The sequence below is a fragment of the Anolis carolinensis genome, chromosome 4 (assembly GCF_035594765.1).
Source record: "Anolis carolinensis isolate JA03-04 chromosome 4, rAnoCar3.1.pri, whole genome shotgun sequence".
Taxonomy (NCBI): Eukaryota; Metazoa; Chordata; class Lepidosauria; order Squamata; family Dactyloidae; genus Anolis; species Anolis carolinensis.
Genome location: NC_085844.1, coordinates 5,917,415 through 5,933,855, shown reverse-complemented (window position 1 = coordinate 5,933,855; position 16,441 = coordinate 5,917,415). Strand labels below are relative to the sequence as shown.

Below are 16,441 nucleotides of genomic sequence, written 5' to 3'. Positions count from 1 at the left end.
CGGCAGCTGAAAAAGCGAGTGCGATTCTATGCGACATCAATAGGACTACAATGTCTAGACCTCGAACCCTAGATCATCACTTATGCTGAATATTACTAAGGATATTTCTTCTTGACCATGTTTCTACACCACCAGCATCCCACAAAGCAATGCATAATATACTGGGGTAAGCATCATTTTCAAAAGATAAAAACAACGTTCAATACCAGAAGTCGGGCAGCATACTACAGTATTGCACTTCTGCCGGAATCAAAAATTAATTATAATGGCTTCAGTCATATCCATTTAGGACCATATTCCCCGGGTGTCTTATTGTATTACAGTAGAGTTTCGCTTATCCAACATAAACGGGCCGGCAGAACGTTGGATAAGCGGAAATGTTGGATAATAAGGCGGGATTAAGGAAAAGCCTATTAAACGTCAAATTACGTTATGATTTTACAAATTAAGCACCAAAACATCATGTTTTACAACAAATTGACAGAAAAAGCAGTTCAATACACAGTAACGTTATGTAGTAATTACTGTATTTACAAATGTAGCACCAAAACATTGCAATGTATTGAAAACATTGGCTACAAAAACTTTGGTTACTAACAAATTGACTACAAATAAAGATAGAATTGCATAAAATGAACATATAGTAACAACATTTTTGGAAATTAAATGTGTAAAATGTTCCGTCCTTGCTGCCTCGAGAAAGCTGTGGATCTGGGCAGGAGGCAGACTGCGTTGGATAATCCAGAACATTGGATAGGCAAATGTTGGATAAGTGAGACTCTACTTTACCTGTTCCGGTAGAATTCCTTTAATTTAAGTGAAGATACAAGGGTTGACTGAAAAGTAATGCCTCCACCTTCATAACTCCTCAACAGATGGTCTATGGCAGGTCCTGGCTTGTTCAGTAGAGTCTCCTCGACAGTTCCATTTGGCGGGAAACCTTAGCATTGAATGGTTGTGTTGTTAAAGTACGAAGTATGGAACCTTGCGCAGACGGTCAGTCAATGCGACTTAAGCAACATGCAGTCATTGAATTCTTGACAGCAGATGTTTCCACCTCAACATCTTTAAACTTACTCACTCAACAACGCACATCAACACAATCACCATAAACAGCTTGCATTCTCTGATGGATCTCCTTTGGGGTGACACCTTCTGCTGTGAAGAATTCAGTGACTGCATGTTGCTTAAGTCGCATTGACTGACCGTCTGCGTAGGGTTCCATACTTCGCATTTTAACAACACAACCGTTCAATGCTAAGGCTTCCCGCCAAATGGAACTGTAGAGGAGAGTACTGAACAAGCCAATACCTGCCGCAGACCAGGACTGTCATCTGTTGAGGAGTTATGAAGGTGGAGGCATTACTTTTCATTCAACCCGCATATAAAGTGCATCTATGTTGTAGATGAATGCAGTTTGACTCTGCTTTAACTGCCATGACTCAATGCTGTGGAATCCTTGAAGCTGTGGTTTAACAAGGTACCAGCAGTCTATGGCTCAGAAAGCTAAATACTTTAAAAAAACTACAGATCCCATGATTTCATAACATTGAGTCATGCTGTTAAAGTGGTGTCAAACTGCATTAATTCTACTATACAAATGATTGATTTCCTAGTACTCAACATCTTTATTCTCCATGCTGGAGAATAGGGATGGGCTTTAGCACAGTTGGTAAATCACCAGCAGTAATAAGATCTACCAACCGAGAGGTGGCCAGTTTGAAACCCGGTCAGGGTGAGCACCCGACTGTCAAGCCCAGCTCACTGTTTACTTAAGTAGTTCGAAAACTGCTTAGGTCTATAAGTAGAGAAATTAGGTACCCCTAATACGTGAGGGAGGTATTTTACAACACCATAAAAGAAAAGACCAGAAATGCCAGTGACTAAAAGGAAGTCCTGATGCCTCTTTATCATAGAGAATGGAGCAACGCACCCGCTGTGGCTGAATCTGAGCACAACCTCCAAGGCACCGAAGCTGGACTTCAAACACAACATAGCTCCTTTCTGTCTGTTCCGTCCTGTCTGTCCAAACAGCATTTAATGTTTGCCATGTATGATTATGATCCACCTGAGTCCCCTTGGGGAAATAGGGCAGAATATAAATAAAGTGTTATTATAATGCACAAGGGGAGACAAGGGAAAATTTCTCAATGCATGTACATCAGAACTCCTGGGGTCCGTTTCCTGCTCCCACTGATAAAATCAAGGCTATCTGTGGGACAGATCAGGCACCCATGCACAAGCCAACTTTATCTATTGAGATGATCATCATCCCCGAGTATCCATTGTGTACATTGGACTAACTCTATTGTGCTAACCAGAGCTGACACCCATCAAGGACTCACTGGGTATCACCACACCTCATTCCTCTCAAATTACACCTCTCTTAGAGGTGGATCGATAAATAGACTAACACTTCAAATGCTCCAATGATAGTTTATTGACTTTCCTACCATAAAAGGAGCCAACCAGAGATGATATTTGATGGAGTCCGGAGCCACTCAGGATGCGGATTCTAGCCTGACAGTTTGTCCATCTATCACAAGCTAGCACTGGTTATTTAAATGACTGTCAAATAAAATAAAAATTGGGTTGCTGTGAGTTTTCCAGGCTGTATGGCCATGTTCCAAAAGCATTCTATCCTGATGTTTCACCCACATCTATCCATTGTGAGTCTATACGAAAATAAAAGCCACACAATCATCATGCTTGCTTTCATTTTCCTTTTGTTTTGCCCATAACAATAAGCAGGTACTGACAGAGGGCTGCTTTCCCATTACAGCTGATGTGTATCAATGGGTGTTAATAATAATATTAATATAAATAATGATAGTTACTCTGGTACCCTAAGCTGAGTCTGGGAGAGCAGTGCCTCCCAATTACATCTGATGTGTATCAATGGATCTTGATAATAATATTTATATTAATATTAAGAACAGCAGTTATTCTGGCACCCTAAGCTGAGTCTGGGAGAGCAGTGCCTCCCCATTACAAGGGGTCTTGATAATGTATCAATGGGTCTTGATAATAATAATGATGATAATAATAATAATGTTAATAACAATAATAATCTGGGGAAGACCCAAACATTTTTAAAGTTGGTTGGCTAAAAGCCGTCGAAATGCCCTCCATGTGTGGTGATTTTCACTCCTCTAGCCCAAAAACCGACCGGGGGAAGGTGAGCCTCGGAAGCCCTTCCATTGCAGCCAATGGCCCAAAGATTTTCATTTTTTTTGTAAGCCAGATGAACATTTGTGTCATATAGGTGGGCCATTTTCGCTAGCGGGACATGAATACAAAAATGAGACAACACAAATAAAACTACATAGAATGAACAGCAATTTTATACAAATGCACACCACTATACCCTAGTATCCATTTGTAGGACAGACATCCTCAAAGGTTGTGAGGTCTGTTGGAAACTAGGCAAGTGAGATTTATATATCTATAGAATGTCCATGTCAGACTACAAAGAGAAACCATTAAAATCCACAAGCATGTGGACAGTTTCAACAGAAAGGAAGAAACCATGAAAATGAACACAATCTGGTTAACAGTATTTAAAAAACTCTAAAATCTGTATAGTAAATAAAGAAGAACACTCAGAAAGCAGGGGAATTCCAGACAGGAAACAATCAGGGTCAACTAACAACTCCCAACAAAGGATTCGCCCAGGCAGGAAGCAGACAGGCTTTGAAGCTGAAAGGCTAATCAAGCTGGCCAATTGCAACATTCACAGTTGCCGTAAACATTCACACTTGCCGTGTTCTTTCTCCCACCCTAGACTTCATTCCACAGATATATAAACCCCACTTGCCTAGTTTCCAACAGACCTCACAACTTCTGAGGATGCCTGCCATAGATGTGGGTGAAACATCAGGAGACAATGCTTCTGGAACATGGCCATACAGCTTTGGAAAACTCACAGCAACCCAGTGATTCTGGCCATGAAAGTCTCTGACAATACATTCAAATAAAAATGTTCTCTATTTGCAATTGCGGTATGTGGGTACTTTGGAGTGCTTTCTCCACTGACATCCTCCTTAACCATTGAGAATGAACCTCTGCTTTTGCCTTCCACTCCATCTGTGTTCAGTTTGGGCTTCCGAAAAGCTAGACATGCCAGGCTTCCAAACTCAGTTTCTGCAGTAGGTGAAATCACTCAAAAATGTGCCCTCAAGTTATTTCTGACTTAAGATGACCCTGAATGAACTTATCCTAATTTATTCTTCGCACATTTTTCTATGGCGTCCTTCAGAGGATGAGAGAGTGTGACTCATCAAAGGCCACACAGTGGATTTTTACAGCTGAGTGAGGATTCGAACACACATCGCTGGTGCATTTCATAATCTCCTCCTTCATTCAAACATTTTAAGTCCTAAAGAGGTGGGCGGAGGCTTCTGACAAAGCCAATCAGTATCACGTCTCCAGGAGTTGATTTCAGTTGATCCCTTCAAGGTGTGTCCTGTTTCGTCATAATAATGTGAACATTGCAAAGGGGATAAAGCTGGTATTTTCCTATTAAAATGCCATTCCAGACAATCACTTGGCCGTGTGACAGGGTGAGGTCTCTGTTTGTTTAATATTTTGCCCATAAGGTGTGGGGATTGTTTGCAAAGACAATACGTTCCTACCAGTCCGCTTGCACGTATTTGGCGTGGCTTTAAAAAAAAGACAGTGAGTGCATCTACAGTGTTGATTTAACGCAGTTTGACACTGCCTGGATCAATGCCGTGGAATTCTGGAAGCTGTAGTTTTGCCAAAGAGTGCTAGTGCCTCACCAAACTACAGCTCACAAAATCTATATATATATATAAGGGTAATGAAATTTCGGCCTAGGACAAAACAACAAAACAACAAAACTACACATGCCAGAAACACTAAACTTGGCAGCACAACCCCTCATCCAACCCCTCATCCAAGCTCCAGCTACTCCAGAAAATAGCCAGACTTTGAAACTGCAAGGCTGTTCACTGCTATTCCACCTGGCCAACAAAGGATTCCCATAAGCCACAGCAACGCGTGGCCGGGCAAAGCTAGTCATATTATATTGTGCCAGTATCAAACTGCGTTAATTCTACAGTGTAAATGCATCCTAAGTTAAATGTTTTATTGTGCATTTAATATGCACCCATCTGGAATCCCATTTGGAAGAAACGCAGGCTATATAAATGCAATGAATAAATAAACTTATAAATTAGTGGTTATTTTTGCAATAAAAAGTCATAATCTCATATGGATAAGGTCTACATTTTCTAAGCCCATCCTACGTTATCATTGCTTGGATTGAGAAACAAACTACTTCAATTATCTGAAGCCAAATCCATGCTCCAGACTGGTACCCTAGTAGAGATGTGTGCGAAAAATCTTCCTTCATTTCCTTTGTGCTATTGTTTTGTTTCAACCGTTCGTCTACACAAAATGAATGACAACATTTTCATAGGAAACTAGAGGCAATACAAAAATAAAAGCCGCACAATCATCATGCTTGCTTTCGTTTTCCTTTCGTTTCGGCCCCGTAACAAACAAGCAGGTACTGACAGAGGGCTGCTTTCCCATTACAGTTGATGTGTATCAATGGGTGTTAATAATAATATAAATAATTGTAGTTACTCTCGTACCTTAAGCTGAGTCTGAGAGAGCAGTGCCTCCCAATTACATCCGATGTGTATCAATGGGTCTTGATAATAAAATTTATATTAATATTAAGAACAGCAGTTATTCTGGCACCCTAAGCTGAGTCTGGGAGAGCAGTGCCTCCCAATGGCATCTGATATGTACTAATGGGTGTTAATAATAATATAAATAACGATAGTTACTCTGGTACCCTAAGCTGAATCTGGGAGAATAGTGCCTCCCAATTACATCTGATGCGTATCAATGGGTCTTGATAATAATATTTATATTAATATTAAGAACAAAAGTTATTCTGGCACCCAAAGCTGAGTCTGGGAGAGCAGTGCCTCCCAATTACATCTGATGTGTACCAATGGGTGTTAATAATAATATAAACAACGATAGTTACTCTGGCACCCTAAGCTGAGTCTGGAAGAGCAGTGCCTCCCAATTACATCTGATGTGTACCAATGGGTCTTGATAATAATATTTATATTAATATTAAGAACAAAAGTTACTCTGGCACCCTAAGCTGAGTCTGGGAGAGCAGTGCCTCCCAATTACAATGGGTCTTGATAATGTATCAATGGGTCTTGATAATAATAATAATAATAATAATAATAATGTTAATAACAATAATACTCTGGGGAAGACCCAAACATTTTTAAAGTTGGTGGGCTAATAGTGGTCGAAATGCCCTCCATGTGTGGTGATTTTCACTCCTCTAGCCCAAAAACCGACTTGGGGGGGGGGGGGGTGAGCCTCGGAAGCCCTTCCATTGCAACAGATGGCCCAAAAATTTTAATTATTTTTTTTTTGTAAGCCAGATGAAAATTTGTGTCATATAGGTGGGCCATCTTCATTAGTGGGACATGAATACAAAAATGAGACGACACAAATAAAACTACATAGAATGAACAGCAATTCTGTACAAATGCACACCACTATACCCTAGTATCCATTTGTAGGACAGACATCACATAGAAAAGTAAGATGCAATGAAACAACCAAGGAAGTTTTACTGGCTTTATTAATCCTCCATCCCTGTGACATGTAGACTGACAATATAATCTTCTTCCTTGGCTATGGTTAATGTAGCTCATAGGCACACAAATTCCAAAATATACATAAATCTTCAAAATCAGGTGTGAAATGCAGAGTTCAAAAGAAGCAACAAGCATTGTCCCCCATTGGTAGCTGGTATGTCTGATGTCAGATGGACAGCGTATCCGTTCTGGCTTTTAGTCCAGGTATGGAACCTCCTTTGCTTGAACTTATGGTTGGTTCAGAAATTCAAGATATGCATCTTATTTTGCTGAAACTACACAAGGATGCATCTTGCAGAATCTGGACTAAAACCTAGAATGGACTCACAACCCATTAACATTGCTACCACTACTGTAGTGTCATCTCCAAATGGTATAATGTTGACATTTCTGATTGGAGAAAGCAAAGTTGCTTTTTTTTTTCAGAGCAAGTAGTGATTGTGTCTTCTTGCCTGACAGAACGGGGTTGGACTGGATCTCCCTTGGGCGTTCCTTCCAACTTTATGTTTGTGTTATTCTAAATCACTCCAGCTCTCTTTCACGCACGGTTGACCCAAGGTATCCTCCCACCTGAGGCAGCTCCTCCCAAATAAAGACGCCCAGGATCAAAGCCAGCTATGCTATTTTGACACCCAAAGCACAAAGTCCTGCAACCGTTTCTTCCCATCACTGGTAGCGAAAATAAAATGAAGTCTACTACAAACAGTTTGCCCCACTTTGAATCCTGAAGCAGCCATCTTGTTCTACTTAGTGAGAAGGTTAGCTTTGTGCCAGTTTATTTCCCTGGTGATCAAAACAAAAGTCCAAAACATTAGGAAAAGCCAAGCGGAGACATGGCTTTCTAGGAGGGAATGGGGACTGTGTGTTGAAATAACTTGACAAAATGACATCAGAAACTTCAATATCTGCCTCCTTGGCCTTCTGCCTCACCATTGGTACCCAAGTAGGATGAAGAAGGATGCTATGGAGCTTCCCAACAGGATGTAACTCATTTGGATGCTGGTCGCGCCATCAAAATTGCAGAGGTCGGTGAAGCAGCAGGTCACGGGGCGCGTTGTGCCAATGCCATCCACATCGGAAGGTTCGCATTTTGTAGAACAAGCCCGGGTGACGGTGGAATCGCCCAGGAAAGGATAAACTGCAGAAAGAAAAAAGAGGAGGAGGAGGAATAGTAGAGGAGTGGAGAGGAGAAGGATTAAATGTCAACTGGCGAGGAAAAACAAATAAAATAAAGTTGCATCTACACTGTAGAATGAATACAGTTTGATTACCATGACTCAATGCTATAGAACCGTGGAAATCATAGTTTTACAAGGTATGTGGCTTATCTGTGAAGGAATATTGATGCCTCCCCAATCTACAACCCAAGTCAACGGTGCAGACACCAAGTTTCTTACTGTGCTGGTATGGCTGTACCAGAAGCTCCAACTTTATTTTCTTGCTGCTAATGTTTGCAATCATAGGACAGGCCACCTGTCAATCATCGAGTTTGGTTCTGCCCCTTGTTCAGGGCTCTGGGAGGGAAGGAGCCATTTTTTAAGTTAGTCTCACTAAGGAAGCTAAGCTATAAGACGTAGACCAGCTCGTCCTGTAGAAAAGCTTCATATCTCAATAACATCCGGGAATATAGAACATCCGAGAAAACAGAAACGGAAATTCCAGGGGAAAAGGTCCCAAAGGCTGTAAGCTCTCAGCCTCACAGCTCCTGAGGGAAACAGCCTTAAAGTTTCCAAAGAAACCTCAGAGAGAGAACGGCACCACAGATCTATGGAACCCCAGCTGAAACATCTACAAGCCTTGGTTGGTAGGTCCACTTGATACCCAGACGCACTTGGAATCGGTAGTGGATCCCACATCAGCTAGGCCCATATGACAGACAGCCTGGGAGAGGTTATAAGAGGGTTTTCACAGTTATCCAAAGCCAATCGCCTGTCCCTTGGGGACAAGACTGAAAGGGCCAACAGTCTATTAAGGAAACCTTGAAGTGTTATTTGACTCCTTGAAGATTTATTATTTGTTCAACAATAAATACTTTGTTATCTCATTAAAGACTCAAAGAACTATCCTTTTCAGGAAAATCCTCAAGAACCTCTTTTCGAGGCGCCCTGGCTTCCCGCTGGGCATAAAGTATACGTCCTATACAAAGACAATAGCTACAGGCCCAGCGCATGACAGAACACTTACCATCCTCAAGGGAGTACATGGTGGTCTTGCACATGGTATCCTCCGCCGAGCAGTTGACAATGGTCATGCATTGCGAAGCTGTAGTCAGCTCTTTACACGAGTAACACTGCAAAGCTTCAACTGTAAGAAAAAGAGGGGTTGGGGAGGCAAATGGCTTTCATGAGCATGACCAGTCTTTAAGCTTTTGTTGGAGAAGCTCTACTCTTAGAACTGATGTAGTGAGTTTCATCAATAGGAGTCTAGTCTCGAGAACAAGGAAAATCAAAGTACCACTCTCTTCTGCTTTGGTCAGACTTCACCTGGAATAACTGTGTCCGGTTCTGGCAGCACAATTCCAGAAGTTGGAAAGTGTCTGGCGAAAGGCAACCACAATGGCCAAAGGTCTGGAAATCATGGAGCCCTATGAACAGCCACAGTACATGTTGAAGAATCTAGAAGTCTTAGCAGACCACAAGTTGAACATGAGTCAACAGTGTCATACGGAAGCTAAAGAAGTCAATGTGAGTCTAGGCTGAATCACTGAATCATAGAATCATAGAGTTGGAAGAGACCACATGGACCATCCAGTCTAACCCCCTGTCATTCAGGAAAAGCACAATCAAAGTAACCCCAACAGATGGACATCCAGTTATGTTTAAAAGTGTCCAAAGAAGGAGCTTCCAATAATACAAGTATAATGTCTACATTGAGGGAAGTCATAATCCCACTCTCTTCTGCTTTGGTAAGACCTCACCTGAAACAGCCCTGAGTCTTAGATTGCATCAATAGGAGGACAGTGTCGAATTGAGAAAAGTCATAAAGTCCCCCTCTCTTCTGCTTTATCATAGAATCATAGAGTTGGAAGAGACCTCATGGGCCATCCAATCCAGCCCCATTCTGCCAAGAATCAGGAAAATCACATTCAAAGCACTCCCAACAGATGGCCATCCAGCCTCTGCTTAAAAGCCTCCAAAGAAGGAGCCTCCACCATTAGACCTGGAATAACACAGTGTCTGGTTTTGGGCTCCACAATTCAAGAAGAATATGGACAAGATGGAAGGCATCCAAAGGATGGTCAAAGTAGTCAAAGCTCTGGAAATGAAATGTTTCCCAATCCTGTTTTAAGACCTTCAAAATACTGCAAACACTAATACATGCCTTTTACAATTCCACATCCGTTGTGGTTTAAACCAATTTTTCTAAGGTTTTCTAATTCAGATATTAATAAAAATTGATTGATGATTGATTGATTGATTGATTGATTATGTGCCTTCAAGCCACCTATCGACTTATGATGACCTCATGAATTCATTTTCTTAGGCATGAGGGACTCAGGTTTGTGAATTCCTTCCTCTGAAATAAAGCCAGCCTACAGCACCTGGGGTTCCTTGGCAGTCCTTTGGAGCTTGGGGAACGTCCTTCTTGATGGACTGCCACTCCCAGAAACCCTCAGCTAGCATAGCTGGGAGTGAGAGTTCAAAAATGCACCTTTTATTATGTTCTGGAAGATCTAGCCTGCAGCATTTGGAGAAAAGGGACCAGGATCAGATCCTTTGCATGCATACATACCCTCTCACATTTGGGTTTTCTGTGGCCATAAATGTTCAGAGGTAGTTCTTTTCTTTGAAATATTGCCCTTAGCAACTGATATTTGTTGGCTATCTCCCATCCAAGTACTAACATAGACCAGCTCCAAAATTAGATAGGGTCTGGTGCCGTTACGGTTTGTAGCCCTCCAGGACTATAAATCAACAAGAATAGGAGGCAGCTGAGGTCCCTTCTGCACTGCCATAAAAAATCCCGATTATCTTTTTTGAACTGGATTATATGGCAGTGAACTCATATAATCCGATTCAAAGCAGATAATGTGGATTATCTGCTTTGATAATCTGGATTATAGGACAGTGTAGAAGGGGCCAAAATTATACTGTGACTCCATACTCTTTTTTGCCACAGAAGCAAGAAGAGATTATCACAAAGCATACTATATTTGGTTTTGTTCTATTATTATTTTATTATGACACAGCAAACAAGATAGACATGCTGGATTTCATATCACAAAATCCCAAGTCGAACACTTCCCAAGTGTCTAGGACTGTGTGATGTATTTTCGGATGATGCGTGCAGATCCCAGCAGGGTGGCCTTTTGCAGTTGGCAGATCGTAATTTTGTCAATGTCTATTGTTTCCAAATGCCGGCTGAGATCTTTTGGCACGGCACCCAGTGTGCCCATCACCACCGGGACCACCTGCACTGGTTTCTGCCAGAGTCTTTGAAGTTCAATCTTGAGGTCCTGAGAGCGGCTGAGTTTTTCCTGTTGTTTTTCCTCAATGCGACTGTCACCTGGGATGGCAACATCAATGATCCAAACCTTTTTCTTTTCCACAACTGTGATGTCTGGTGTGTTATGTTCCAGAACTTTGTCAGTCTGGATTCGGAAGTCCCACAGTATCTTTGCATGTTCATTTTCCAATACTTTTGCAGGTTTGTGATCCCACCAGTTCTTTACTGCTGGGAGGTGGGACTTGAGGCATAAGTTCCAATGAATCATTTGGGCCACATAGTTGTGCCTCTGTTGTAGTCTGTCTGTGCGATTTTCTTACAGCAGCTGAGGATATGATCAATGGTTTCATCAGCTTCCTTGCACAGTCTGCATTTTGGGTCATCAGCTGATTTTTCGATCTTGGCCTTAATTGCATTTGTTCTGATGGCTTGCTCCTGGGCTGAAAGGATCAGGCCTTCTGTCTCCTATTCTGTTCTATTGTTGTTGTTGTTGTTGTTGTTATTTTATTTTATTTTTATTTTTGTACCCTGCCCTATCTCCCCGAGGGAACTCGGGGCAGTTTGAAAACATTTGGTGCTGTCTTAGCCAGGCTTTAGCACACAGGTTAACCACAAGCTAAAATAAATCTTGCCAATCAAAAGGTTGGCAGTTCAAACTCTGGGTGGGGGTGAGCACCCAACCTTCATCCCAGCTCACTGTCCACCTAGCAGATCGAAAACTGCTGTGAGTAGATGAATAGGTACTGTTTAAGCCGGGAGGTATTTTAATGACACCACAAAGAAATACAGAAGAGTCTCACTTATCCAACATAAACGGGCAGGCAGAATGTTGGATAAGCGAATATGTTGGATAATAAGGAGGGATTAAGGAAAAGCCTATTAAACATCAAATTAGGTTATGATTTTACAAATTAAGCACCAAAACATCATGTTATACAACAAATTTGACAGAAAAAGTAGTTCAATAGGCAGTAATGTTATGTTGTAATTACTGTATTTACAAATTTAGCACCAAAATATCATGATGTATTGAAAACATTGACTACAAAAATGTGTTGGATAATCCAGAATGTTGGATAAGTGAGGCTCTACTGTAACATAAAAATGTTGGTGATTCGATCAAAAGGAGAAAATCTGTGATCAGGGCTCTTAGGCCTGGAGGATGGACCGACAGCACAACCTCCAAGACGCCAAAGATGGGAAAAGCCTATATACCTCTATCTGTACTGTTGTCTATCCTGTCAGTCTATATCAGCATTGAATGTTTGCCACAAACATGTATTCTGTAATCCGCCCTGAGTCCCCTTCAAGGTGAGAAGGGCGGAATATAAATACTGCAAATAAATAAATAAATAAATTTTGCATTAGATTTTAAAGCTTTTCCTGAAAGACCAGGCTGTGGCGCAGGCTGATGAGCAGCCAGCCAGCTGCAGCCAGCTGCAACAAATTACTCTGACCAAGAGGTCATGAGTTCGAGGCCAGCTCGGAGCCTATGTTTGTCTTGTCTTTGTTCTATGTTAAAGGCATTGAATGTTTGCCTTATATGTGTACATTGTGATCCGCCCTGAGTCCCCTTCGGGGTGAGAAGGGCGGAATATAAATGCTGTAAATAATAATAATAAAATATAATATAGACAACTAATGTACTGCAATACGAAATTAATCTACTAACGTAAATTGGAATGGGATTGCGTTTCCAAGCCATTGGCCAGGCTGTCGAAATTTCATTTCCTCCTCCTTCTTTCTTCTTCTTCTTATTCCATTTTTCCAAGCTTCTCAGGTTGCAAAGTGAGCCAAGTGAACATGCATATCACATGTGGCAGAGTCCCCTTCTCTGGAGGTGTTTAAGCAGAGGCTGGATGACCATCTGTCAAGATGCAGAACTGGGTTGGACTGGATGGCCTTAGAGGGGGCTCCATTAGACCAGGCACAGGCAAACCTGGGCCCTCATAGGGTTTTGGACTTAAGCTCCCACCATTCCTAACAGCCTCAGGCCCTTTCCTTTTCCCTCTCAGTCAAGAATTCAATGCCTGCACGTTGCTTAAGTCGCATTGACCAACCGTCTGCACAGGGTTCCATACTTCGCACTTTAACAACACAACCGTTCAATGCTAAGGCTTCCCTCCAAATGGAACTGTAGAGGAGAGTCTACTGAACAACCCAGGACCTGCCGCGGACCAGAACTGCCATCTGATGAGGAGTTACGAAGGTGGAGGCATTACTTTTCATTCAACCCTCATAGTTTCCATGCTCCTAAAGCACCTGCATAGCCACAGTTGTCAAACTGCCAGAGGAAAATCACAGGTGGAAACTCCCATAAATGCCAGGATTGCAACATCTTTACCCCCCAGGGAGAGAGATATTTCGAAGTTATAATTTTACTAGGACCTCTGCAGCTTGAGACATACACACACTGTATCCATGGCACTGTTTCTCATGACCTATCCATTTTCTAGGTCTTCAAGATCTAGAGTTCTGGAAATCTTTCATTTCATTAGGTTTGCTATTATCTGCAGTTCTGCACACGCCAAGCCCATCACACTGTCTTTAAATTATTGTTTCATCTACATAAATTAGTGTTGTGCAGAATTCTTTCTTGTGTTTATATCCAAAATATAGAATTATCCAGATTCATACCATTTCCAAATAGGCTTATTATATCTGAACATTCATGTGCATTGCTTCTATTGTGTACATTTTTGCAAACAATGTCCTTAGACATGTTGGCAAAAATCCTCTTGATATTCCTAAAATCATAGAAGTCTAGAGTTGGAAGAGACCCCAAGGACCACCCAGTCAAACTGCTTTCTGCCAATGCATGGAAGATGCAATCCAAGGCCTCCTGACAGATGACCATCCAGCCTCTGCTTCAAAATGTTCAGAGAAGGAAACTGCACTGGACTTCCTTTGCTGAAGAAGCTCTTATCATCAGGAGGTTTGTTCTAATATTCAGGTGGAATCTCTTTTCCTGAAGTTTCAATGCATTGCTCCATGTCTGTCTCTATAGAGCTGCAGAAAACAAACTTTTTCCATCTTCAACATGATACTCTTCCAGAATTTATTTATTTATTTACAATATTTTTACCTCGACTTTCTCACCCAAGGGGACTCAAGGCGGCTTACAACAATTGGCAAAATTCAATGCCTAGAACAAAATTCATTAAAAATCAACAACACATTTAAAACAATTAACAATACTTGATAAAAACACATTGTACAAGCTTAGCAGAAGGCTAAACACGGCTCTCATATCTGAACCTTCTTTGCTCCAGGCTAAACCGATATCTCCATAAGACCCTCCTTAGAGGGATTCATGTCTCCAGACCTTTGGCCATTTTGGCTGCTTTTCTCTGGACACATTCCAGGTTTTCAATATCCTTCTTGACTTGTTTAGCCAAGAACTGGGTACAGGTTTACTCCAAAGACTGACCAAAGCAGAACAGAGTAGGACTATTTCTTCCATCAGTCTCAACACTTGATGCAGCCTAGAATCATGTTGGCTTTTTTCACTGCATCACACTGTTTGCTCATATTGAGCTTGTGGCCTATTAATGTGTCTAAATCCATTTCATACATACTGCTGTCACCATACTCCTAATCAGAATAGACCCACTGAGCGTTATCTTAACAAATACCATTCAAATACCATTTGACGATTTAATCTCATGCAGGTAGATACAATCTCCCTTTAAAGCAAAAAGATTGAGTTATTGCCTTATCATGTCATATAATGCAGGTCTTTTATGCAACTGCAAATACCAGGGTGTACTAGGTATCCCTTGAGTCTATAAAGGTGAGCAAGCCCTCTTCTAATTCTGAGTCTGATCCAATTTGTTCATTTCTAAGTCTTGCTTTGCAAACACATCCCTTTGGGGACCAGCTCCTCAAAAGATCAAACTGAATCCATCTATGCTGTGGAAAGGATGCATTCTGAGATTCCTTTAACTGTCATGGCATTGTAGGAGGTTAGCCATTCTATTTTGGCCAACAAGTCCAGTGCCTTCCCAAACTACAAATCCCAGGACTCCATAGCAGTTAAAGTGGTGCCAAACTGCATTCCTTACACAGTGTTGATCAGGCATGGGCAAACCTTAGCTCTCCATGTGTTTTGGACTTCAACTTCCATAATTCCTAACAATCTCAGCTCCTTAAGTGGATGAGGGAGAAAAGGAAGGGGCTTGAGGCTGTTAGGAATTGTGAGAGTTGTAGTCCAAAACACCTGGAAGGACAAAGTTTGCCCATGCCTGGTGTAGATGCATCCAAAAGACAGAACTGGCCAGGTGTATTGCATATAGCTTGAAGCACCATGCAATCGACCTATGTTTTTCTTTTCTATCATCCTTTGAACAAAATAGGAAAAAGGGACAAAAATGAGAAGGCTTCTTACCAAATGTGGTATACGAAATAGCAGCCAACAATACTGAGAAGAGCATCTTGCTTCTTGCCAAATTCTTCTCCATCTTAGGTTTCCAGTTTGGCCCCTCGGTCACTGCAGCTGCTGCCAACACAGAGGCAAGGCTCCGTCTCTACCTTTTGCAGCTTGAAGTGACGTTCTGAGACAATATTTTGCTGAAAAAACAAGTTTGCTTGGAGTCTCAAAGGGATTAGATTATCTAAAACCAAAGAGACACACCCCCAGGGTTTATCCTCCTCCGCCCGCCCAAGCTCTCCTTGAGATGTCACAAAGGGGAATGAATCGGTTCTCTTCTTGTGATGGTAGAGAAGTTGTTTTTTAAAAAAGAACTGGACAATAACTAAGTTCCTTTTACGCTGCCAGTAAAACCTCCCATCTATTTGGAGGACAAAAAAAAGTCGTTCTCTAATTCAAAGAGCTTTTGGGTATCTGTGGTCTTCGGTTTCGTTGAGTCACGCAACTTTGTTGTTCTTAATATTTTCTTGTCATGTTTGACTTGTAGCAATGCTATGACTGAGAATCATAAATTCGTAGAGTTGGAGGAGATCCCCAGAGCCATGCAGTTAAACCATTTTCCCATGCAGGAAGATGCAATCCAAGCCCTCCTGACAGATGGCCATCCAAGATCTTCATGCTTTCAATGCCTTGCAAACTCAGGGTCATGGCTTGAATCATAGAATCATAGAATCATAGAATAGTAGAGTTGGAAGAGACCTCATGGGCCATCTAGTCCAACCCCCCGCTAAGAAGCAGGAAATCGCATTCAAAGCACCCCCGACAGATGGCCATCCAGCCTCTGCTTAAAAGCTTCCAAAGAAGGAGCCTCCACCACAGTCCGGGGGAGAGAGTTCCACTGCCGAACAGCCCTCACAGTGAGGAAGTTCTTCCTGATGTTCAAGTGGAATCTCCTTTCCTGTAG

At 41.7% G+C, this 16,441-nt stretch overlaps 1 protein-coding gene across 1 annotated transcript; it reads right to left on the bottom strand.

The window, feature by feature from the left end:
* Positions 1–6,628: 6,628 nt before the first annotated feature.
* LOC100562566 (ly6/PLAUR domain-containing protein 2) lies at positions 6,629–15,767 on the bottom strand. Its single transcript, XM_003223931.4, has 3 exons — positions 15,496–15,767; positions 8,847–8,966; positions 6,629–7,800 (listed from the first exon to the last, which is right to left on the bottom strand). The coding sequence occupies exons 1-3, from the start codon at positions 15,566–15,568 to the stop codon at positions 7,589–7,591; spliced, it is 405 nt and encodes a 134-aa protein (XP_003223979.1). The 5' UTR covers positions 15,569–15,767; the 3' UTR covers positions 6,629–7,588.
* Between the last annotated feature and the right edge of the window lie 674 nt (positions 15,768–16,441).

Excerpts from the sequence above, each read along its gene's own strand:
- LOC100562566 (XM_003223931.4), bottom strand. The coding sequence starts at position 15,568 with ATGGAGAAGAATTTGGCAAGAAGCAAGATGCTCTTCTCAGTATTGTTG. Across the intron at positions 8,967-15,495 it reads TATTTCGTATACCACATTTG|TTGAAGCTTTGCAGTGTTAC; the intron begins GTAAGAAGCCTT and ends TTTTTCTTACAG. Across the intron at positions 7,801-8,846 it reads CATGTACTCCCTTGAGGATG|TTTATCCTTTCCTGGGCGAT; the intron begins GTAAGTGTTCTG and ends TTCTTTCTGCAG.